At 40.7% G+C, this 25,234-nt stretch overlaps 2 protein-coding genes across 5 annotated transcripts in view; both read left to right on the top strand.

Moving 5' to 3' along the window:
* The window catches only part of RAD54B (RAD54 homolog B), a 70,949-nt gene that overhangs the window by 10,635 nt on the left and 35,080 nt on the right, over window positions 1-25,234 (top strand). Inside the window, exon 1 of one of the 4 annotated variants that reach the window (XM_065668602.1) lies at window positions 814-831. The exons of 2 other annotated variants lie outside the window; for them this stretch is intronic. The gene's annotated coding sequence lies outside the window, so the exon portion shown is untranslated. Of the gene's footprint in view, window positions 1-813; window positions 832-17,598; window positions 17,625-25,234 lie in introns of those variants that run through there. One more of the 4 variants, XM_065668600.1, reaches the window with a different exon arrangement.
* FSBP (fibrinogen silencer binding protein) lies at window positions 9,651-16,515 on the top strand. Its single transcript, XM_065668603.1, has 2 exons — window positions 9,651-10,589; window positions 15,034-16,515. Exons 1-2 carry the CDS (start codon window positions 10,219-10,221, stop codon window positions 15,557-15,559), a joined length of 897 nt encoding a protein of 298 aa, XP_065524675.1. The 5' UTR covers window positions 9,651-10,218; the 3' UTR covers window positions 15,560-16,515.

Genomic DNA, 25,234 nt, shown 5'->3' with positions numbered 1-25,234 from the left:
ATAGCTTTTTCACCTGCATACTTAGACACAGTATTCTAGTTGGACTGAGATTTCATTGTTTGAATCTGATGTGGGTGAACAGAAATGCTGGATTTAGAGTTTTACTCTGTTAAAGCTCACCTGCTTTTTGGTTCAGGAGCACTCTGGCTTTCATTCATCACTAACATCTGTTAATGCGTCTTCCAAGAAGAACTTTGTCAGAAGTTAAACACCCTCTTTGAGCTAACAGTCAAGACAGACTGTATTTCACAGCGGGGTTTGTGTGTTCACCCTATGCTTTTCACCATATGTTTTTAGATGTTTTTCATTCCTGTGTTATTAATTGTATTTATTATTTGAATATATTTTCTCCAACTTCTCCGGAATGTTAATTTTTAGTGAGTTCATTGGTCTATAAGGTTTAGATTATGCTCATTTAAGTCAGCTTCATTTTCATAATAGGAATGTTTGTTGGCTGCTTTAGCTCTTTAGAACATTGTTGCCGGTTAGTCTGATACTTCTTGTCACTCAATATGAATAAACCCCTGTCCTGGTTTGAGCAGCAGCAGTCAGTTTTCTCCTTCTTAGGAGCTAGTACAGTGCTGTGCTTTGATCTTTTGGCCTGGGAACAGTGCTGATAACGCTGATGTTTTCAGTTGCTGCTCGAATGTTTGGTCTGGCCAAGGACTTTCTGAGCCTCATGCTCTGCTAGGGAGGAGGGGAGGCCAGGAGGAAGGAGAGACAGGACACCTGACCCAAGCTAGCCAAAGAGGTATTCCATACCACAGCACGTCATGCCCAGGATGTAACGGAGAGTTACCCGGAAGGGTTGGGACTGCAGGGTTGGAGGAGGTATCGGTCGGTGCTTGGCTGGGGGGAGTGGGGTGAGTTATTGGTCGGCTGGTATTGAGGTGTTGTATTCTTTCCTCTTGTTATTTCCTTTAGCACCATTATTATTGGTGGTAGCAGTAGTGATTTGTGTTATACCTTAGTTACTGGGCTGTTCTTATCTCAAGCCGTGGGAGTGTATTCTTTTTGATTCTCCTCTCTGTCCCTCCAGAAGTTGGGGGAGGGCAAGAAGGGGGGGAGTGAGCAAAAGAGGTTTGTGGTTGGGTTTAAACCACGACAACCCCCTCTTAACCAATTAATTTATTATAAGAGGAAAACTACTTTTCATTCAGTTATGACAGTTGCAACCAATTGCCTTATCAGTTTTAATCAGAGGATTAAAAAATGTTATTTTCAGAATTTGTCACTGTCCAATTTTAGTCTAAATGCCGAGTTTTGGTTTCTAGATAACACAATTGAAAACATTCAGGCCTGACATCTCATAATGAAACATATTACTGCTAGAATTAATTGGACATGTGTAAAAGTAGAAGTATTTGTTGTAATTTTTGTTATTGCAGTAATTTCTATTATTGCACTTCACAGATTGACCTGAGTAAGATATTCCAATCAAGGTGTTTTTTACTATCTGTCTATTCTAGTGGTGGAGCTGCATGTATAGCTGCAGGTCAGTGGGCCCTTAAAATGTTTTTGGAAACAGTTGGTAAAGCAGTTGAGTCTTCGGGTAAATGTTACCATCTGTAGTTCTTAATTACCAAGTGCACCTTTGTATGACTGTGGTGTTACTGGATGCCTTAGTGCAAGTAATTTATTACTGCATTGTTTTAAGTTTGTAAATTTTGTTATACTTTCTTACTCAGACTAGTACCAAATTCCTTTGCCAGCTCTGTCATTTAAAATGACCTCCTTCTCCCTGCCCAGCAGTCAACGTGCTGTGGGTAGTCTTCTCACTTAGACTTCTGTGGTTATTTAGTTCTGGATGGCTTGTGTTTTCTGCTCCGCAGCTTTAGAATTTTCTGACCTCTCCTGCAGACAACACCTTTGCTTGCTCTTTCTTGGTATGTGAGATGATGTCTTCTACTCTGCTGCTGGCATAACACCTTCCCTAGCCTTTCCCCAGCTGGTTATACACACTCAGAGTTCCCCTCAGCTGTACTCATGCATTGTTTACAGTTATACATGGAGATGGTAAGATAGCAAAGCAGGGAACAGCATTTCAGTGAAGTAACTTTACTACTGTAATCTTAAAGTATTCAAAGCTCTCAGGACTTTAAAAAACCAAAACAAAATGAGAGGCTCTTCAGTCTGACATTGCTTGTTCTATTGACTCCTCAGGGGTTTGGGGGTTGGTTGGGTTTTTTTTTGCCTTCCTCTTCCTATAAATTCATCACTTTCTCTGTAGTGATGACCAGAACTATGTACCAAGCAGAACACTATCCTCAGGAGCTTCTATTTCTGTGCTCAAAAGCAGCAGCCGTGAATTCCCTAGTTCTTTAGCTTTAAAGTCTATCAGTGGAAAAGCCATTATTGGATTGTAGCAATAGTCAGATAATGTGGAGTCAGTTGCCATAGACTGAAAGCAAGGAAGAGTATATGTGACACATGCGCCTGTTGGAGAAGTTCCCATCTCTAATGAGTGTTGGTCGTCTTGAATTTGGGCTGCTCACCAGCTGAACGGTAAGATACGCTGTGGTAGTAGAATTAGCAATCAAGAGTGAGATGAGAAGGAACTTACACCAGCTTCACCACCAAAGGCAACATATGGTGTAATGTTCAGTGATTACAAAGCTGCTTTCTTGGACAGTGTAGCCATCTGCAATGCAGTATAATAGGCTTGTGTAGTTCTGGTGTGGTATTTCCACAGTTAGTACAATATAATTTATAATTTGATATGATCATATCTCGCTGTCATGTGAATAACCAGGCTTTATGTAATGACAGATAATATAACCAGGTTATTCACACGTTTGAGAAAAGTGCAGTGAATTGACAGTGAGTTATACTTTCCATTAGTCCTAGTTCAGTGTGCTCTGATACATGTATTTGAACTAATGAGGTAATGAAGGAAAGGGGAAGGAAACCAGAAATCAGAAGGGTATTACGTGGTCAGAAAAGAAAGAAAACCAGAGTTATATTAGATGTTAAATATTCAACACTTTCCAAAAAGTTGGAGTGAGTTTTGCAGCAGTAAGTTGCCTATTTAACTGGCTGTTCTTTACAATGACAAAATCGAAATTGCTAGGTTCTTTACTTTTGAGTAGTGATGTATCTCCTATTGAAGAGAGCTGTGCTGCATGTGGGGATAACAGTTGTTACGCATTTTGCTTTAACTTGTTAAGTTACTGAAAATTAACATTTGTAAACCAGAAAAAAAAGATTTAAATACTCTTTTTCTTGTGCAGAGACAGAGACTAATCTTGACACTGCAGATATAATGCAAACTTCTCTTTCTAAGGGATGGTGGGGGATATGTTGCAAAATGGACTTACTATCCCAATATATTTATAATAACTTAGCTCCTGGGAGTTGCATGCGAACACACACAATATGTAGAAAATGACATTCTCTAATACTGTAACTTTAAGAATGAGGAACTTAGAAAATACTCTGTATAGAGATTATTTTCAAGGATTCAGGTTTAATAGTAATAATTCTTTCAGGTTCTGTGTTCATTCCGAGGGAAGTTGTGCACAGTTTTTTCTTCTTGATTATCAAAATCTTATTATCAGGCTCTGTGTATGTAAATAGTGAAGACAGGCAGAAATCTTATTCGAAATTTCTCTCATGTTTTTCTTTTCCACTCTCCCACCCTTTGGAAAGTCCTCGTGCGGGAATTGTGGTTTGTTTCCCCCCTCCCCAGCTCTCCTGTTTGTACTGGATAAGAAGGTGGATTTAAGGGAGGATGGAGAGAATGTAGCTATCAGTTGGAGAGACAAGAAATGCCTTAGTTGAAGGGAACTAGAAGGTTTTTGTGAGCTATCATGACTGTTATTGCAGACTTGGCCTGGATCCCTTCACAGATAGTCGCCAAGTCTTTCCATGGCTGTGTTCATTGTTTGGATGCCCTGCCATGTGTCTCAACCTGGTCGGAAGACGTATGTGACTCAGACCTGGACACAGTCAATGTATTTGTTGCCTGGTTGGAATTAAGGCACAAATGACACCAAATGCTGAAACTCTTTAACAGACTCAAGTGTTTATTCCTGGAGAGATTAATGCAGGGAGAAGTGAGAGAGAAGAGGGGAAGAGGTAAGAGGAGTTGCAAGCAGATAGTCACCACCCATGGATCCAGCGATGTCTCGTTGGCCCTTTTCACGCAGCTTATTATCGGTGGTGGGAGCTCACACTCTGCCCTGAGTTCTGACCTTTTGTGTCCATGTTCTTTGGGGTGTTATCCATAATTTGCATGCAAAGCATGAAGAGGTGTTACCATGATAATGAGGGACGTGTTTTAGTGAACACACATGCAGTTCCACAGTTCGGGGTCTGAGAGTGTCCTCTGAGTGGTGGCTGTCCCTCATATTGTGCCCCAGCCTTTGAGTCAGCATTTTTCACAGTCCTGGGGAGGCTTATCAGCTTTGAACAAGGGGTCAGAACAATCCTGCATACACAGTGTCAAGAGCCAACTTCCTTGTTGTTCACTTCATTTGCGGTAATTCCTGCAAGGCCTCCCATGCTCGAATGCAAATGAGACAAGCTCAATTTCCAGGCTCTCACACCATGACAGCATAACTAGACTTCAGTCCCAGCTTTTGGCCTTGGGCCTCAAGTTTTCCCCTGAAACAGAAGCTCTGTCACTATATGACTTTCCTAAAATCAACAAGATAATGGTAAGATGGTTATCTCAGTGTTTTCACATATCCACTGAGCAGAATTAGAAGAATGGAGATAACTGCTCCTATGTCAAATGCAGGGAACAGATTCGGAGAAATCTCCTGGAACAAACTCGCCAGCAAAGTTTTCAAGTTGACAACCAGGTATTCTTTATTGCGGCGCCGGGAGACACAGGAGATTGTTCCTCCTAAGGTGTATCCCCGTATTGCTACACAAGCCGTCCTTATATAGTCACTGGGCATACATACCTGTTCATGGAGCTATGCATGTATTACATCATTTTCTAGAAAGTTTCCTGCATGCATACAAAAATGTGATGGTGGTCTTTGAGGGTCGTTTACTTCTTCCAACAATCTTCATAACTTCTGGCAGTCTTTGAAGTACCAGCTTACTTAACATTACAGACATGGCAATCATCCTGTCCTTCTACTTACCAGTTAGCTTAACTGCTCCCATCCTGGACATCTGCTAGTCCCGGATACTCCCCAGTAGATGTTTACACCAGCTTAATGGGTTCATTAACACCACAAACATAGCAACCATCCCATCCTTCTACTTAATCAGTTAAACTGTGCCCATCCTGGACATCTGCTAGTCCCAGATACTCCCCATCCCCAGGTCTTTTTTTTTTTTATTTTGTTTTTCTTACACTTTTTGTACTAAGGACCTAAAACTATGTCAGCTACCTTCAAGCACCTCATTTATTTTCCATTACAAAGCCATCAAACTTAATGTTACTTAGAACTGCTTACATTTTGTGCTTTTGTGCCTCCTTGTCTCAGCTTCCCCTTGTCCTCCCCGCCCCCAAAGCAGGACTGAGGTTTAGGAATGTTTAGAAATGATTGTGCAGGAGAAAGGAAAGGAGGGGTCTGAGGTTTGGGTACAGCAAGGATAAAAGCAAGAAAGTGCAAAATTAATGGTGAAAGTGTTGATGAAGATGAGGAAAAAAAAAATCGTGAAATGAGAAATCCATTTGAAACAAATTATCTAAAAGTATTTCTAAAAATATTTTGAGTATTATATACTTGGTATATATTATACTCTGCTGAGGACAGGTATAATCCCTGTAACTTCGAGGTGAAATTGTCTTGCAGCTTTTGGCTCATGAAACTTTGTCATCTTCAATCCTTAATGAATAATGCCTGCAACTCTTAGTTTTGGGAATTACCCATGAAACAACTGTCCCTATGAGAGACCTTTGGAGTTTAAAACTGTCTCACCCACCCTTTGCCTCAGCAGGCTCTTAAGACAGGCAGATCAAATGACTTGGCACTGTCTTGCTGTCATGTCAGTATAGAGGACTATATGATGACCTAATGGAACTTTTGCAGCCATTACTACCTATAGACCCTCTCAAGTCATCTTATGCAGCTGCCAAATTCATTTGCAAGAGTGAGCAACTGCCTCAGTACTTGCCAAATGTTTCCGCTGCCAGTCTATTCAGTGATGTGTAACGTACCCCATCCTAGCTGCTGAATCTTTTTGCAGTTTCTCATAAGCACAGGGGCACTAGGGTTTCACTTCAGCTTTAATTCAAATCTTGCAGTTGCCCTCTTGTTCTTAAGCTTTTCAGGCTCCTGGGTGACTGCAGATGCTAAACCCAGGTCTCTGCAGAGGCAGTTTGCTTGCACGTTATTAAATAAGAACAGATGTCCTTCAGTCTCATTCTGGGGCTGACTTTACGGTCAGAGCACCTTCAGAGTTCAGCAATCCTTTATTTGTTGATTTGATTTTTATTTTTTTTTCACTAGAAGGTCCCAGCCTGAATCATTTAAGCCTGTGTCATTCTCTTCAACATTCAAGTTTGCTGTCTGATCCAAACCACATCTTTCAAGATATGTTCATTCTTATGTCAACCTTAATTCTCCCAGATGTTTTTTGTATTTGAATCATGTACCTTATATTGATTTTTTTTATTTTTTTTTTTCTCCCCTCTGTCATGGAGAGATTCTTCCTTCGTTCTGTGTGACACAGGATCCTTCCTCTCCCTCCCTCCAAGATGCTCCCTGATTTTAAGGCATTCCCCTTCTCAGAGTATTCTGTCTCATAATGTGCCTAAATTTACATGGGCCACTTGATGCAGTTAGTGGCTGTGATACAAATCTGTCACTTGTAAAATTTGGGCCTGTTGAGTTTTTCAGCAATTTATAGTAATTTGGCTACTTTAATCCTCTGGATCAGGAATTGCTGGTGGTTAGAACTGACCTAGATCAGAAAAAAATGATTAATTTGCAGACAAATCAGTTCCCTGGTCTGATTTGCTCCAAAGACTTCTGAGCACTCATATCAGCACAGTGGAGGGGCAGGAACATGACAGGGCTGGGGAGGAGGCAGAAACTCCTATTTTGGCAACGTCCCACACAGGTTGACTTAAACCAATTATTAAACTCTATGCTTGCCAAAACAGGAATTTATTAGTTTGTAGCTGGATCATCTCCCTGAACTGTTTGTGCACTGTGTCGCATAAGTGCTAGTGTTGGTGGAAGGTGTAGGATGAAGGGTGGACTGCAGCACCATTCCTTTTTTTGTAATTACCTTGGAACTACACCTATTGTTTTAGCTCAAAGAAGTCTGTATGTAACATTAATATCCCGGCTTCTCACCTTCTGTGATTTCTCATCCAAGTACCGATGTGACCTTAGGCTGATGAGCAGAGCTATTTTAAAAAGGGGGAAAAAAAAGAAGGCAAAAATCTTGGTTGGCAGCCAGGCTCATTTTTATGACGGTTATTTTACACTCCTGCAGAACAATGTGTAATTCAGACTGATTCCTTCAGGCACTTGCTCAAAAGAAATCTTTGTAGCGGTGTTTTGCTCTAATTGCAGTAGTGCGGCAACTTGGTCTCTCCAGCAACATTAAGTAGTAAGGTGATAGAGTAATACAAGTTTAGATAGGTCCATATTAGGAGTTGCTATATCTGGTAGCACAGTATAGAGGAGACTGCTGCAGCTCCTTGTGGCCAGTTCCACAAGGATGTATTCCCAAGAGGCACATGCGTGTGTGTGCACACTGTCCGTACATGGCCAGCCATGCAGAAAATACAGCACTCAGGCAAACACAAGCAGCATCAATGGCCTCATCTTTTCCCTTCACTGGCTGACTGGGACGAAGGCCTGTTTATGGAAGATACACACACAGGATTGATCTTTCCAGAAAGTGGCCTTAGTCTCTTCTGCGCCGTAGCTGGTCCCTCAATTCCCTGGTCTTCCAGGTGCCCCACAGACTGTACTGGGTCTCCCTGGTAGAGATTTGTCCTTACCAGTGCCCAGTCCTCAGGTGTCCTGGTCCCTCCAGGAGCCAAATCTCAGACCTTCTGGTCTTTCCAAAGGTGGCCTGGACTCATGGTTGTCTAATTCTTGGCTCCCAAGCCTCATCTCTACTTGCCAGCTAGTGCAGCTTGGTGTTTGCCAGAGATCACCCACTGACACAGGTACCCATGCAGCATCCCTCCTTTTCTTGCATTAGGTTTTTCCTCTAAATATTATTTTATGCCTTCTGCAATCCCAGAATGTTCCTGCCATGTCATAATGAGCCCTATACCCTATAACCCCCTCCTTCAGTCTGCAAGGTGATCCAGAGAGAGCCTCTCCTCTGGGCTCCCCCATTGCCTGGGAGTCGCCCTGGCATGCTGGGCTGCCGGTTTCTGACAGCCCTGGGAGCAGCCGGGCCGAGGGCTCAGTTTTTTATTTGGGTTATTGGGATTCCTCTGCCTAATGCTGTTCATCTGTGCTCTTTGTGTCTGTGGGGAGGAGCCTTTAATCACACAATGTAATGCTCACTACTTTTTTTTTGCCACTAAAAAAGTCAAGAGACTGGGCACTGCACAACTGCTTCAGCAGCCGAGGGTTACAGCCTCTTAATATTAGTTCAGAGCTACATGTGGTGAAATAGGGTAGGGTTAGCTGTTTAAGAGGGATGGCTTTCATACAGTGCTTCTCACTACATGAGTATTTTGTTTCTTAAATTCGAGTGTGATGGGCTTCAGACTATAAAATGCTTTATTTAATTATGTCTTGAAAGCAATTTCAGCAAAGTGGACTGCTCACAATTTGGTTAGGTGGTATGGACAAGTGTCTCAGAAATGGTTCCAAATGGGCTTGTTATTCTAAATGCTAATTGATTTTTAGCAGTTAAAAGTGTCCCTTTGTTTAGTTTGAGTTTGTTGTTTTGAATAGGGCTTGTGCCTGCTTTGGGTTTTTTTTTTCCCTCAGAGCAAACAAGTTTATACCTAGATCTTTATAGCCTTAAGATATTTCAAACTGTAATTACTCCTCTTCACTCCCCTCCTTAGCTCCCTTGTTTTCAAGGCTGAACATGTTAAGCCTGGGAAGCGGTTGCCACTATCTCAGATGGTGTTTGCTCTCACCCCAGACTCCTGCTGTCTCCTATGTCGTTTTTCAAACTTAGTTTTCGGTTTCTGTGTTTGAGAGCACCTTTCCTTACAGCTGCAGGTTTTGCTCTTTCGCCCATTTGCTGATGTAGCTTAGACCACAGAGAGGAAAGCCTTGCGTCCATTTTTACGTGAAGACTTGGCTTAAGGTGCAGTGTTTTCGAGCAGACATTAGGCATGCACGCACGCAGCACGCACAGCGTGTTAATGAGGATCAAGGGTTTATCCCGATAGAACGCCTGGAAGTGGGGTTATAATAGTAGGTTGTTTTATGTAGGTGGATGTAATGAAAATCCCAGCATCCCCACGCTGTAATGCCTCCAGTAAATCTGTCGCGACTGACCGCAGGTGGCCTGTGCCGCCTGCAGCCCGGGGTCTGCTGCTCCGTTCGCCGCCGCGGCGGGCCCGAGAGCGGCGGCACGGCGGTTCGGAGAGCCCGCAGCTAGCTGCCCGGTGTGCTGCGGCGTTGCGCCGCCGCGGAGCGAGCGGGCTCTTTAAGAAGCCCCCGTGCCGTGCCGGCGGCGGGCGCCGAGCGCTGGCGAAGCTCAGCTTTACAGCGGAGCCCGCGCCCGAGTGTAACCAACCCGGCGGCAGGCTCCGCGTCCTGATTGACAGCGGGACCAGCGCTATGCAAATGGCGGCGGCGCGGCCGGGGGCTCTCCCGCCGAGCTCGGTACCCCGCGGCCCGGAACGCGCTGCACGTTCCACAAAGCAATTGTTGCTGTTTGGGGACGTCGGTACATGTGAAATCATCTCGAGCACGGTTTCTGTTCGAGATACGTGCGAGAGAGCTAGGGAGATGTGTCAGAGCTTGTTACTCAGGGTAAATTAGGTAATTTTTAGCTGGGTAATGTGCTAATCTTTAAACCTTTATGTTTCTAAATCCTGCGTATGCCTGGTCTCTCCATACAAAAGTGTATTTTGCTTGTTTCTTCTCGTCGTCTTCAGTCTGAAGCCTTATGTAGGTCAGGCTTGGCTTAAGCAGATTTCCTGAACCTGCGTCAGCTTAAGCTGAAGGAATTTTAATAAACCCTCCCTTGTAGGCGTGGGCCTAAATGAGACTAGCCTAGTTAAGCCTGATCTTTTTCTGTTTGTGAAAAAGAGCTGAGCAGAGCTAGGGACTGCATGGTGGCTTCAGAAACGGCTTCCTTAATTCAAAGATAACAATGGTTGGGAAGGCCAGATCTTCTAATTTTACCTTATCTGAAAAGCTCGATTTGCTAAAACTCGTGAAGCCGTACGTTAAAATTCTCGAGGAACATACTAATAAGCATTCTGTAATAGTGGAAAAAAACAAATGCTGGGATATCATAGCTGATAACTACAATGCCATCGGAGTAGATCGCCCTCCTCGTACCGCACAGGGCCTGCGCACGCTGTACAAGAGGCTCAAAGAATATGCCAAACAGGAGCTATTGCAGCAAAAGGAGACTCACTCAGATTGTAAAAGCAGCATTTCCGAGCCAACCAAGAAAGTTGTGGAGATGATTCCACAGATTTCCAATGTGTGTTTAAGAGACAGGAGCGGTGTTCAAAGGTGAGATGATTCTTTTTATTTTGTTACTGAATGAAAAGTATGGCGCCTCCTATCTACTCTGTAACTCTTTGCTTGTGGTCAGGCTCCTAAAGGCAATGTGTAGCTCAGAAAAGCCCCCAATGGGGAACAATGACAAAATAATACTGCTTTTGTTTTATGGGAAGCTTTATGGTGACTTAGCACTGCATTCATTTTTTTTCAGCTCTCTTTCAAAGCCTGTTTCAGAGTCTTTGTCATACTCTGGAAAGTGAGGGTTAAGAGAGAAGCAAAGAGAAATAGTAGCTCCAACCTCGACCCCTCCCCTACCTTTTAATAGGCAGATTATTCAAACACGGGCAAAGTGATGGCAATTCTCCTCCATTTAAGGTAATACTGCAGTCATTTTGCAACATATGAAACTTACCAGTTTATAGAGAATTTTTAATAAAGTTAGTTCACAGGGCTGAGAAACCTTGGCTTGTACACCTTTTGTCTCTCATTTACTCTGTTTGCATGTTATGTTTTAACTAATCCCATTCCTTTTTAAAAAGCAATAAAATTGCCTCCCCACACCACAGTGCCTTTGTGAGTGCAAATGTTTTGGTTTTTTTACATTATACTTTTCTTGCATGGACGGTGGTTCCCTGGAACTGGAGCAAAGCTAACTGCAGTCTAAACTCCAAGCAGTTCTGTATCGTTGGATAGGTAAATACAGAGAGAAACTGAGAGGTGCAGTACTATAAGTTTTCTTTTTTTGTAGGTTTTTTTTTTTTTCCCTGCTGCTCAGTAAAGTGAGACACTATGTCTAGATTTGAGCCAGACATAATACAGGCAGGCAGCATGCAGGCTTTCTCGCACAGCTGGCTAATACCCCTCATATCTGACTTGCAACACTCTGCTGGTTCTGTATTGGTCCTTGAGGGATCAAAAAATGCCTGGGTCAGGTTTTGGTTCCTCCAGATACAAAACTAAGCTGGGGAAGAGGAAAAGAGGAAGACAAATAACTCCCCAGCAACCTTAAGAAAGCTTTGATTTTTCTTATTTTCCCAAGCAGATTAATGGGAAGCAAACTTTCCGTATTTTAACCAGATATAGTGATAATCGGTGCAGCAGCGTAATGCTCTAAGAAAAGCTGGCATGCGCACACAGGCTGAATTGAATTCATGGTGCCACTGGTTGAACTGAATGGTAACAATTGTCTAAATCCCAACATGCCAGATGCTCTAAAAATATGCTGTTGTGGGTCCTTTGCGTAAAGAAGTCTGAAGCAACTGGGCTGTGCTGCAGCTCCTGGTGAATGCCCCTGGAGGAACCGTTCCAAAGAATTCTCTGGAACAAAATGAGGCTTTTAATTGCGCTAATAAAGGTTGCAGTGTCTTGACTACCAACTTTTGTAAGGAGGAAAAAAAACCAGTGTGAGAACTTTGGTTCGTAGATCAGCTTATAAAAAGCACTGACGCTTTTCGTGAGTGATTAAGAGCTAATGATCTCCATAGTTTGTCTCCTATAATTTAAACATTTTTTGCAGTCCCTTATGGGTCTGGGAACATTGACTTGATTACTGCCTACCCAGAATGGTTTTTCCTAGGAACAGCTAATACACTGTGCACTGAGGAAAAGAATATAATTTAAAAGATTGTTTTTGGTTTTATTCTTTGCCCAAATACATCATTATTTGATAGTTCTAATTTTAACTCTGAGTGGCATTTTACCCAAATTTTCCAAACCCTGTATTGGGTTTTAACTCACCAGGATATGGCTTGGGTTTTGTAGGAGGGGAATACAACTTGAACAACATTGAATCCAAATTCTTAATCGCACCTTTAAGCAATTTCTAGCTCGCTGTGATTAAACAAAACCTGGTGAATCACCAGTGCCTGCAGGGTTATAAACACCATCCCCCAGTTGTGGTTACTGTTGTTTGCCTTTCTTTCAGACAAGTTGTCAGAAACAACATTAGTAACCACCATACAGGCGGCTCTTTTGTTTCTCAATTCCTTCATTTTCTCTTTGCTGTCTAATTGTTTTCCTCTTAAGAGCCTGACTAAGGGGGGGTGCAAAAAAACCCAGCTTCATCAGAGTTACCTGAAGATTTGGTAATTTTCTAGTTCTGTGAGGGTTATACCTTAAGAGATGGATTTTTCACTGGAGGCTCTAGTCTGTGTTCAACTAAATCTTACCTATCTTTCTTCTCTTTAACCTCTCTCACTTTCTCTTTCTGCTCTCTCTGTTTCCCTTTGTCAGAATGACCTGCTTCTCCTGCTGGTTGTTTCCACTTTTCTCAGGCTAGAAGCTGGCCAGGAGCCAGCAAATAAGGAGGAGGGAAGCTGTATTAGAAGCTGCGGTTGTCAAGAGGGGGAAACCCAGAATTCCAGTCAGCACTGGCGAAAACAAGTGAAAATTTGTGTGCAGGATAATACTTCCGATGCTCAGTGAGAGGAGTAAAAGGAATGTGAGAAACAAATATGTAGGAAAAGGTGAAGCTTTGTGGCAGGAGGAGGAGGGAGTAAGGTGATATAATTGACTCTCTATAGGCAGCTCAGGTAGCAGTCAATAGAATTAAGATTATCCTAGCATTTTCTTTGGAGAATAGATGAAAAGTCTACTTTCAATGTTTGCTTCAGATGGACTTTTTTTTGTTTGTTTGTTTGTTTGTTTGTTTCATTTTGCTTTTTTGTTTGTTTTTTTTTTTATCTTCAGTTAAAATGGTTTGGGTGGTTGACAGGATTAATTTTTGGCAAACGCATTGCTTTGACCCTGTTGAACGCTTTTGCAGTTGAGTATTTAGAATCCTTCATACTTTTAGTCTACAAAATGCACTTTCATGTTAATGAATGGCAGGCTAGATCTGGGTCCTTCAGAAACTGCAACCGTGACTGCTTATTTCTTTTAAACCAAGAGTTTTGAAGACCATGGAAGATGCAGAAGAGATGATCATGCCACCTTTTGCTTAAGGAGTTAGCGCATTTAAATGAGAAGTAGGATGTACAACTTCAGTTTCTTTGCTTCTGGGAATTTGAAACCACATGTGTTGCTACCCAGGCCAGTGTTTTAATAATCAGATAGTGTTTCTCAATTTGTGGGTAGTGGGGCTCACAATGAGTTTAAAAAACCTAAGCAAACACCTCCCACCCTGCAATTGAATAGAAAGCAATTCAGTTCCTGCAGGATTGGGAAGCATCAGTGAATGTTACAATAATCATAGAATCATAGAATAGTTAGGGTTGGAAAAGACCTCAAGATCATCTAGTTCCAACCCCCCTGCCGTGGGCAGGGACACCTCACACTAAACCATCTCACCCAAGGCTTCATCCAACCTGGCCTAATCATGGATCCCCCCACTGCCTTTAGCTGTTCACAGGAGCTCATTCTTCAACAGTTGGGGAGTGTCTGTCTTTATCTTCAGCCACCAGTTGGAGCCTCTGTCACTCTCTCAAGGCCATGATGATGCACAGTACAAAGTCAACATGTTCCTGTTCCCATGTTACACTATACTGCCTTCTCAGTTATGCTGAAAGCATTCTTTGTAGATCTGTGCTGTAACAGAGCAAGAAGCTGATCTGGCTCTAAAAAGCATAACCTGAATAAAGGAGTGATGTGCAGAAGTGTAGGGTTTCAAACAGAACTGATGATAGACAAGTGGCAGGAGCAGCTTGAGCCATCATTATCATCAAAGCTAATGTAATGTCAAATCATGATTTGAGGTGCTGCTGACTCAGGGCTTTACACAAAGACAGATGAGTCAAGTGGGTGTTGTACTTTCGAAAAGAAATGCACAGAACTGTAGGCTGTTCTTAATGGAAACGTTTCTGTGTCTTTTTGTGAAGCTTCAGAGCATTGACATCACTGATTCAAAGAGAAGGAGCAAGGATTAGCTTGATTCCCTAATCTACTGGCAGGACTGTCATTTGGGTTCTGGTTTCTTCTCCTAGGGCTCTTTGTGTAATTTTATTCAGCGATAGTTTTACCTAAAAAAAACCCCCAACAAATAAGTACTTGGGTGAGTGAATCAGAAACAGGGAACACATTATGACAGGAGATGAATAAGTTTGGGAGATGGAAATGTTTCTGCCAAAGTTCACTCAATCTAAATTAATGCCCTTTTAAAATCACATTACATGTTACAAACTCCTCTGTCACTTGCATGATTTGCTGCTGCTTTGTTTTTATTCTTATTTGTCACTAATAGCCCTTCTTGCTTCTCCAGTGTCGAAAGAAGGGCGTACCAGAATTACCAGAAGGATATATTCTGTTGGCTTTACTGCTTTTATAGCAATAGAATCCAGATAAGACAGGGCTGTGTATGTGCAGTGAAAAGAAGGAGGGCTACAGGTGGTGGTCATGTAATTAAGTGTAGTCCTAAGCATGGATAGCAGAGTAGTATTTCAAATGAAGTGTTGCTTACTTACGGCCTTTTAAAAATAGTTTTTAATGGATTATTTAAATATGATTTTGTGTGTTCTAGTGCTAGTATCGATAAAGAAACAATTGCTGGTACCAGTTCACCACAGGCAATGTTGGATCCCCATCCTGCGACAGTCATGATGGAACTGCAATCAGAAGAGGATGTCAAACCTCCTCCTTCTTTGCTTATAGACTCACAGCAAAATGAGAACTTGGAACAAGGGGAAGAACACCAGCTGGTGCATATAATGGAAAGGTCTCCTTCAACATCAGTATCTTCAGTTGATATGAGAGTCATGATGTCTCCCTCTCCTGTACCAAGAAGAGATGAGTTTTTTAGGCTTGAGGTTGGAGAACGTTTTAGACCAATGTGTGGTTATGACCCACAGATGTTACAAATGCTGAAAGAAGAGCATCAAATAATTTTAGAAAATCAAAGAAAAATTGGTCTTTATGTCCAAGAAAAAAGGGATGGTTTGAAAAGAAAGCAGCAACTGGAAGAAGAACTGTTGCGAACAAAAATCAAAGTAGAGAAGCTGAAGGCAATACGACTACGCCGTGATCTGCCAGAATACAGCAATATCTAAATATTTTATTACTTCTGTCATATTCTTTGAAATACTTAATAATAAATGCTTTTGCCCCAGCAAAATTGTTCCTGATGTTAATATGTATGGATCAAAATCTGGGCTTGAGAGACGAAAGCATATTTTCCATGTTGTTGTTTATGTACCTTACAAAATACCTCATATGGGTTTGAATGCACCAACTCTTCTGGTCTGAAGTATAATTAAATCTTGTACAGTTAAGTGTTTCGGTTGATAAAAATCCAAACTTCAAGAATCTTTCCACTTCTTTCTATTAGAGTTGTGATGAGCTAATGCAGTTATTTTTAAAAATTCTGATCATATGCATTATTTTTTCAAATAATCATTTAATATCTCGATGAAGTTACAGGTTAATACATAAAAAAAGGAGGAATAAGAGACTTAAATGTCTTGTTCCTTTCAGGTTGGTAAATCTTTCAGCAGTGATGAGATTTTGTTGATATATCAGCTTGGAAAACAAAGTTACTGGATTGTTATATTTTTTTAATGTTCAGTAGACAGTTGAGTAAATGCACATCTTTTTAAAAGTTGCTACTTTTTATTGTTTCCAGTGAAGGAGTGTTTCCATAGGATGTTGTCAGAATAGAGACAGTGAATGCAATGCTTGGTTTTTAACTGCATGCATGTGTAATTTGTGTGTACAGTTACCATGATCGTATATTCAGTTATAGTAATTATACTGGTGATCAACCACAGAAATGTCTAATTTCTTCATTTGCATGCATAATTACTAGAGTGCATGTGCAACCAAGACAATTGCAGGTGCCTTTGATCAATATCACTATGACTATAAGCTACTGAAATGAAATAGTGTCTGTATGTAAGTAACGTGACTTGAAAGCAACAGAGGATTCTGTGTTATTCTGGGTACCTTTTAGAAATGCTGTTGTTCTGGTCTTTCAATTAGTTTCAAATAAAAAGCCCCAAATGAAAAAGACATTGATTCCTCTGTCTGTCCTAGTAGCAGCCTTTTCCTCTGCAGTCACGATCAACGTTGATAACCAGAAGAAAAATACCTGGAAATCATAAATCTCAGGTGATTGTGTTCTTCATAATTCTTATTCTCCTGCCTGTTGTGAATGGATCCAGAACTGCATTAGATCTCTGTCTCCTTATTCCCTGTAAGAATAATTTCTCCTTCGTCTAACCTTTAGCACAAGAAAATGAAGCACAGCAACAGGGAAAAGGAGGGAACAAAGGAGATGTAGTTCCTCCTGAGCCTCTCATCTCCGAGGGCCCCAACAGCAGAAAGAACAAAAACAATAGGGAGGAGAATATTTCTTCCTGTGGCTGCTTGTAACTGTAACTTCTGTCATCACTGTTTTCCCAAATTTCCTACTTTCTCCATTCCCACAGAACCTCAGCCCACGAGCGTGCGACACTGCATCAGCAGACTGTGAATGAGGCAAGCCTTGCACCTCTTTGTTGGTCTTCTGACTGAATCAGGTTACCTTTGAAGCCACAGGGATAAATGCTTATTAAAAACTGAAGGTTGGAAGCGTGTACGTTTGATTGAGGATAGTGGAGCTTAAATAACTGTAGTTAAAATTTTATGATAGTGATACTAGAGACTATCGGTGCCCAGGTTTAACAGGTTCCAGATAGGAAGAGGAGAGGAAGCAAGTCTTTTGTCTACAAACTGAGGAAAATACAGACAGTGAAAACAGATACTGTCAGTATGGAGTTCTGCAGTACATTTCTAGTTGTTTTCTAGAGAAGAGTGTGCTGTGTTCTGTTGGGAAATTTTTTGTGTGTGCTGAGTGATGATTGAATAAGTGGCCTCTATTTCTGTACAGTCCTTGGCTTTGTGCTGTATTTTTCAGTTCAAAGACATCGACCTGTTTTTGTGTAGTTGGAAGCACTTCAATGAGAGACTCGCTTCCCTGAGCTTATAAGAGTCAAAATATTTGCTTTAATAAATAAATAAGAATTTATTTGTTCTACTTCTCAGAAATGGGAAACAGACCTAAATTCTCTGCACTCATAATTTGGAAATGCTTGATCTTATCCTTTTGGTTGCAAACCAGAATTCTGCTCTTCAGTGGTAAGGAATTAATTGCTATTTATTGTTTCTGTCCTTACATATTAAGCAAATGAACAAGTTTTGAATAGTTCAGAAAATAATTCCCATGTGGCTCATTGTCTTGCAGTGGTTTTGTATTATAGCTACTCTTCTGTTGGTTAGCAAAATTCTCTAAAGACTTTAGAATATTTTGTGCTCCATTATCCTTGAGCTAGATGAAGAGGTGAGCTCCAGGATTTCTGTTGGCATGGTATTTTTATTTTGAGGACTAGAACCAGAGGAATTCCCAGTCTGTGGAAGCTTGTAGTCCTTTCTGAACTAGAAGGAAAGTTGAAGCAAAAATAAGACTCTGACTAGAGCAAAGTCTCCCTTGTATTCTTGATATTGGTAGGAGAAGGATGCAAATGAGTAAAGAAGTAAAATGCACCAGCCTGGTGAGAGATGTCTCCTTATAATCGGCTTTCTTCTGTATCTGCTTATTTTGGCTTTGTGTCACTTGGTGGTGGAAGTCCTTTCATTCTTACCTGCAGGTAGCACCTCTAGTTCAGAGATCTGAGTTAGTTCACGCTTCTCATTTGCTTTGTTCTCTGTGTGTTTCCTTTGGGTTTAGGAGAGCTTGGGGTGAGGGGAGACATCTCTTGAGTCCCTGTGAAGCTTGCTTCTTTACCAGTGACATGACGTTTATTTCCTTTCACTACAGAAATATTTCTGCCTTAGTGACATTCTGTTCCTCCATGAGTGTAATATGGTGCTAACTATATATTCTACCTTTACATGCTGATGGATCTGGATTTCTTTCTCACTCCACATCTGCTTTAAAGTATCAGGTTATCTGTCTGAGTCAGACTTCTCACTTCTAAGTGCGTGTTCCTGTTTTATTTTCCATATATTCTTAATGTGGATACATGCACCACAGTTGTGGCTAGGCCTTCTGGACCTCAAAGTGCTATAAATTTTTACTGTTCCAGCACATGATAGTCTGTTAGCATGTGTGAAAGTGATGGTAGAAAGCCCTGCTCTCCTTTCACCCTGTTCTTACCCTCTTATTCCCTTCACTACATCTGGCAGTGCCATTCCTTATCTGCATATTTATAATGTACATGGTATAAGCAGAGTAATTTTAGGCAAGGACAAACTTCTGCCATATGTTCATGTCCTTCTACTAGGATAACTGAAATAAGCAGGCTTCAGGAGGAATTTAATTCCCAACAGCTAATAGACTTATACCTAGGATTAAAAAACTGTAACTATGATAACTCTGTGATAATTGATGTAGCATCTTGTGTAACTTCATCTATCTGAGTAATTGTGTAATGATGAGTCTGTAATTTTGTCAGTTGCTCCCTAATTATCTATCTTTTCTTGTTCCTCCCTGCTTCCCCCGTAAGCTTTTGACTTCTGTGGAATCATCTCAGTTGATGTGCTTGCCTTAGGTCAGAATTCTTAACAGGTAAAAATGGTGGGAGAGAGAAGTACTCCAAGACCAGGAGAGACTACTTACAGCTACTCTTGCTTGTTATACTCCTGTTTTCTAACATCTTCCACCTCACTATCTTCAATTCTGTTCTTTCATTTGTATTTCTCACATTTTCCAGCTTGGATTTTTCCCCCTGTACAATGAAAATACACAGAGCTTGCATACTATCTTCTTTGGGAAGTCTTTGCATCTGCTGGCTTTCCAGTAAGCAAAGCCATTAAGTTGCTTATAATTAAAAGAGAATTGTTTCCAAGTGGGAGGAAGAAATGAGGAACAAATGAGGAATTGTGATACCTACGCTGGCTGGCTAAGCTGTCATTTACAGCAGTTAAAATAATAGTCTGTTAGCTGGGTGTGTAACACATGGTGAAATTTCAGTCATTCTGTGACCTATGTTTCTGTGTTTTACCACTGCTGAAAATGAAAACGTTTGCCTTGATGTCACCCAAGTTGCCTATGTAGTGTTGGTTGCTCTTAAATAGCATCCAGTTTGTCTGGGCAGTTTCCTCCATAGAAAGATACAATTTCCTGAAGTTTTATTGAACACTAGCTAAGAAAATTAGTCTCTGTGATTTTTTCCCTGTAAAACCTACAGTTCAGTGCTAACGTAGTTTGAAAACCTTGTTTGTGATGCATGTGTGAGGGGAGTGGATGAGGGTCAGAGAAGCCAAGGAAGGCTCAGCTGTCTGCATTGTCATTCCCCACTGCCTGTGCCTTCCCTCCGTGCCATGGGATTTTGATGCTATTTTATCCTAGTGATTACACAGAATGATTTGTTGAGGTATCCAAACATCTCTGAGTGAGCATACCACCTTGTTTGGCTTGGTATTATTCACGCAAGAAGAATATCCTGTAATTTTCATTGAATACTTAATCAGCAGTTACTCCACATGATTTATGGTTTCTATTTGTTGTTTAGCAAAACTGCAGACTTGAAAAATCATACCTAATTTTTTTGTGTTCTATGTATGCAAATAGAATGTGTTAAAAAAGAAGTCACTGTTTCCTGGCCATTTCCTCCTGGCTCTTGATTTTCATCTATAGTTGGCATAATCACCATCATTAGCATAATTTAACATAAATGTCACTTAACAAGTAATTCCACTGATGATGGTGCCCCTCCATATTCAGTTGATGTCAGGACCCAATCTGGCTAAGACTCAGTCACCTTGTTCACCGTATTCTGTGTATCGCCACTTGCTTTGTCTTTATATGATCCTTGTCTGTATTGCTAAATGCTTTCTCAAAATAAGGCAGTTTCCAAACAGAAACATTCTGCAGGCTTGAAATAAGTAAATCAGTTTATAAATAGCTGATTTTTATTATTTTCTTTTTTAGCTTTAATTTAGCAGTGAAACAGGACAAGATGTTCTTCTAGTTTGCAAATGGGGAGGGAGGATTTTGGACTGCCTGTGGTTAAGTCACTGCATCATGATTTGTCTTCTCTATTGTATCAGATAAAAACTGCTGCAGTAGTCTTGAGTTGTATCTATTATTAATCACTGAAGATGTCATGTGAAAGAAAGTAACTTATCGTAACTCAGCTACAGTTTGCAGGTAAATTTTATTTAGCCCACTGGTCATACTATTAAGAGTACCATTTTGTGGAGTCAAAACATTTATGTGTGGCAGGTACCAGAAATACAGGATTAAAATTCTGTAACATTACTGTTACTATTGATACATTCCTCATTGTAATATGGAATTCACTTAGGGGTGCATTGTTTTGCATTGTAAGGAAGCTTTGGCAGTAGGTTGCACATCATGGTGGACTTCCAGGTGACATTAGTAGCATCAGTTATCAGTTTGGCAAAGCTACTTTATACTGGGTTACCTCAGGATATAATGTGTGTGTTCTGTAAATGCATTTGTTTTTATTTATGTCTCAGGTTTTCTCTGAGAGAAACGGAGATATTCTGATCATCTGTCCTTCACAGTGTTCTGGTTTCCCTGTGCTTTTGAAAAAGTACTTGAAATTTGGCATCAAGTTGGTCTTTGGCCGTTCCTATAAAACCTTGTTCAAGTTTGTCTAATTCATAAGTGATTGGCAAACACAGGATTTGGTAATTTTCAGTACAATCTTGTTACATTTTGGATGTAGTCCCTAATAACTAAATTCTTAGGGAAGCCTGCCCAGCCTGGGCATATTGCACTGTTGAGAGCAGAACAGGGATTTCTCAGCTGCGAATGCCTTGAATGAAAGAAAGAAAATGTGTTCCTAGTTTTGCCACTAACAGGCCAGGCAGCATCAGTGAGGAAGCCACTTTGTGTAGATCCAGAGAGAGAGACAGGTGACAGGATCTTGAGCACAAGTGCTCGAGGGCAGTAAGGACTGCAAAGCTGTTGGACTATACAGCTGGATAGGTAATGGCCCAGCTCTCCTGCAAAAAGACCAGCAGTAGCCTGGAAAATACTATTTGTAGCTCTGTGATTGAGTGCTGCATAGTGAGTGTGCAGAAGAGGTCTGAGCTAAGCTTGCTTAGGGAATTTAGCCATTGTTGTTTGTTATAATTATTTCTGCTAGATAAAATCTATTCCTTTCAGGAGAGTTTTTGTTATATAACTGTGCTAATTTGCACAGTTCAGTTTTGAAAATACCGTGTTCCCTGAGTGAACTTGCAGGATGGTGCTAAAGATGTTTTTCAACAGTCCAGAAGTTAAATATATTTTGAGTTTCAAATCATTTAGCTCTGAAGCTGCAGTGAGCATCTGTCAAGACATTTCAAATGAAATACAGAAGTAAATTTGATCTTTTTTTTAATCTCATCCTCCTCTGATGAATATGCGCATGTACATACATACACACACACACGCACAATGAGATATACGTATGGTATGTTGGTAAGAGGAGGTGCATATGCTGCAGAGGCTTTCAGGCAGCATGCAGGGTCAAAGCAGTCCCTTGGGAACAGCAAGTGCAGCCAGTCAGCTGATGGAAAGCTGCCACATCTCCATGTCTTCTAGCATTTCCTTATGTAAGTGGTCTGCTCAGGACCAAAAATAGGCAGGGTTGACACAAAGTAAGCTCTGTTTAAAGGCATCCTGAATTTATGGCTGCCTGCATGGAATCATCTTAATAATATACATTGGAATTTCTATGCAGGTTAAGTTGTATTCAATTTTCTTATATCCAGAGCCAGCAAAGGCAGCACAATAAGCACTGCTTACCTCCACAAGGATCAATTTCTCCTCTTCCTTCCTTCCTCATCTTCCCTATTCTAGTTTTGCTTTTCTAGTAAGAATTACAGCTAGAGCTCTAGGTTTTTGTGCTTGGGCCATAAATACTACTTTTCTGCTTGGACTACTGAATGGATTACATTTATGAAAATCAAAGTTACGTAACTTGATTTGGAAAGATTACTCTTTCCCTTTCCAAATACTTCGTCAGCCACTCTGCAAGTAATCATTGCTGCAGAACACATGAAAATTCTCAAAAATATGACTCATCCTTTGTGTGCCTTTTTCCAGGGTAATGTCATAAATTTTAAACAGTCCTGTTTAAATAATTTAGGACAGGAATATATTGTGTTTCACGCTTGTGACAGCAGGCATAAGTTTTATTGATTATTTTTGTTCTAAGGACTCTTTATTATAACCCAGGGAAATCAAAGATGGCCATTAACAAACACAAACAGAACATTAAAAATGTTTTTCCTTCCAATATGTGCTAAACCAGATGTTAATGTGATGGATACGTAATCTTAATAAATCCCTTTCTCCCTGCTTGCTTTTTGTTACAGATCTCAAAGTCTTTGCATTTTAGGAACAGAGGTTTTGTACAGCATAAAAATAGTTTTATTTTTAATAAATGAAAACCAGTGAAATTAATAGCGAATGCTTAAGAGAATGTCAAACTATATATTTTTGAAGCACCACATGTGGATTTAGCCATGTACCTTCCATACAAAAGGATGCACACTTAGATTTCTGCAGGCTGCTTCAAAAATTTTGAGATGGTTACAATTAACCTCATTGTTTGATAGTCTAATAACTATTTCTTAGTAATTTGGATTGTTTTATAATTTAAATGTTTGGAATTTTCCCACTTATATCCCATATAGACTATCATTTATTGCAATAACATTCACTATTTACAGAGCTGAAGTATAAATGTTGCTTTTTGACATCACTTTGCATTTAGTTTTAAAGTAAAAGCGCCTTTATTTGACAAATGAATCCAAACAACTTCCAGTGTGGATGGCAACATGAAGATGTGTAGTCGACAGTCAAATTGGATGACACTGGACTGTTTCCCGTGTTTTACCGAGCTGATCTGGCTCACTGCACGGAATGATGCCTGCAGCTTTTCAGAATTCTCGATGATGCTGCTTTTTCCTTTGATAATAGGCCTTGTACATCTATTTCTATGGAGTTGACAGAAGCTTTCAGTTTAGTTCATTAAATTTTTATTGTGGAAGCTGGAGTCAGTTGGATTTTTAGACAGTCGAGAGGTTTAAGAAGAATAGTTTTCTACCATGGAGCTATGATTTTGGAAGTAGTATGCTCTCCATCCTCCCTTCTCTGCATTGATACCCTTAAGAAGTAAATTTCATTAAACAGCAGTGAGAGGATTGTTCCTACTTGTTCAAATTAAGTACATCTCCCCTCTCTGTTGTTGCATACAGAAGGTTTCTATTTGTGAAGAAAATTGAGGTTACAAACTCAAGTACCAAAACCTTGCAAATACGCACAACCTGAATCCAGCCTTCTTGTGCTTTTGGCATTAATTACATGGATTATATTTCTGCAGGCTTCCTTGCCAGTCTCAGGCCACAGAATGGACTTTGTCTGCTTAGTAAGGCACTATTCAGTATTTTCTTTCTACCTCCTTGTTCAGTTAGAGAGTGATGCTTTGTTTTCAGCACACTGTTCAAACTATTTTGAATTAATTAGCTAATGTTTTTTCCTCTGGTGCCCATCATGATAGTATCTGAGTGCTTCACGGATGTAATTAAGTTTCACAACATCCTTGTGAGGTAAGAGGTTGGTATAATCTCCACATTTAAGTGGGAGTTGTGGCACAGAGAGAATAAAACCCAAAAGCCCTGTTATTACAGAAGGTGCAGACTGAATCAGCCAGGACTGCGTTATCTCAGTACAGTTAATCTTTCCAAACCACAACTTCTAGTTGCACCTGTTAGTGTTCATTTACTACAAATGAGACTGAATCGGACGGCAGGTGCTCAGACAAATGTTTACTGCTGAAAGTTGGGGTTAAATGACTTTCCTTACTCCACAGAGGAACTGTAGAAGACATGCAAGTAAAATCCAGTTTTCTAAGGCACTAGGAGAGATTTAAATTAGACATTAAGAAAAAATTCTTCACTGTGAGAGTGGTGAGGCACTGGCACAGGGTGCCCAGAGACACTGTGGCTGCCCCATCCCTAGCAGTGTTGAAGGCGAGGTTGGACGGGGCTTGGAGCAACCTGGTCTAGTGGAAGGTGTCCCTAGTGGAAGGTTCGAACTAGATGATCTTTCAGATCCCTTCCAACCTAAACCGTTCTATGATTCAGCTTATCTAACTACAAGAGTGGGCTTTCTGTCCTTTCAGTCTTGGCCTTCTTCATCACACACCATTTGTAGCTCAGGGGTCATGTAAGCAGCAGCAGCCTCTTTTGCCACTGCCAAGCAGTTCAGTTCTCTGCACTGACTCAGCAAGAGGTCTCATGGCAACGTGGTACAGCATATTTTCTGTAAAGACTTTATCATGAATGCATGCGCACTATGGGGCAGATCAGGTCACTAGAACAGTCATCTTTTCAACATCTCCAGTTCAACTTCACAACCTTAAAACCGTTCACTTAATGGAAGCTGGGTTTTGGGGAAGTGTTTGGGGGGGTGAGTACATATTTGTACCACGAGGTTGTAGATGTAAATCTTCTGGCTTTTAGAGCAAATTAACATTTCTGAACAGATTATTCCATGTAATTTTATGTTTTCGTCTACATAAGACAGATAAGGTTGAAAGTCTTAACTTTACCCTTTCAGGGTAATAAAGTGAATTAGTGCATTAGGAGGTCACTGAATTCAGTGTAGACCATTAATACGGTGACTTGCAGTGTTTTTCCCAGTGAGTTTTGCATGTGTTTGCTGACAGTAATGCTGAAAGATTGAAAATGTTTCATGTTGAAGAGCAGAATGTAACAATGATCCA

Source organism: Lathamus discolor, chromosome 2, assembly GCF_037157495.1.
Source record: "Lathamus discolor isolate bLatDis1 chromosome 2, bLatDis1.hap1, whole genome shotgun sequence".
Classification (NCBI taxonomy): Eukaryota; Metazoa; Chordata; class Aves; order Psittaciformes; family Psittacidae; genus Lathamus; species Lathamus discolor.
Note: the sequence above shows the minus strand (reverse complement) of the source record. Positions and strands in the feature narration are given on the sequence as shown.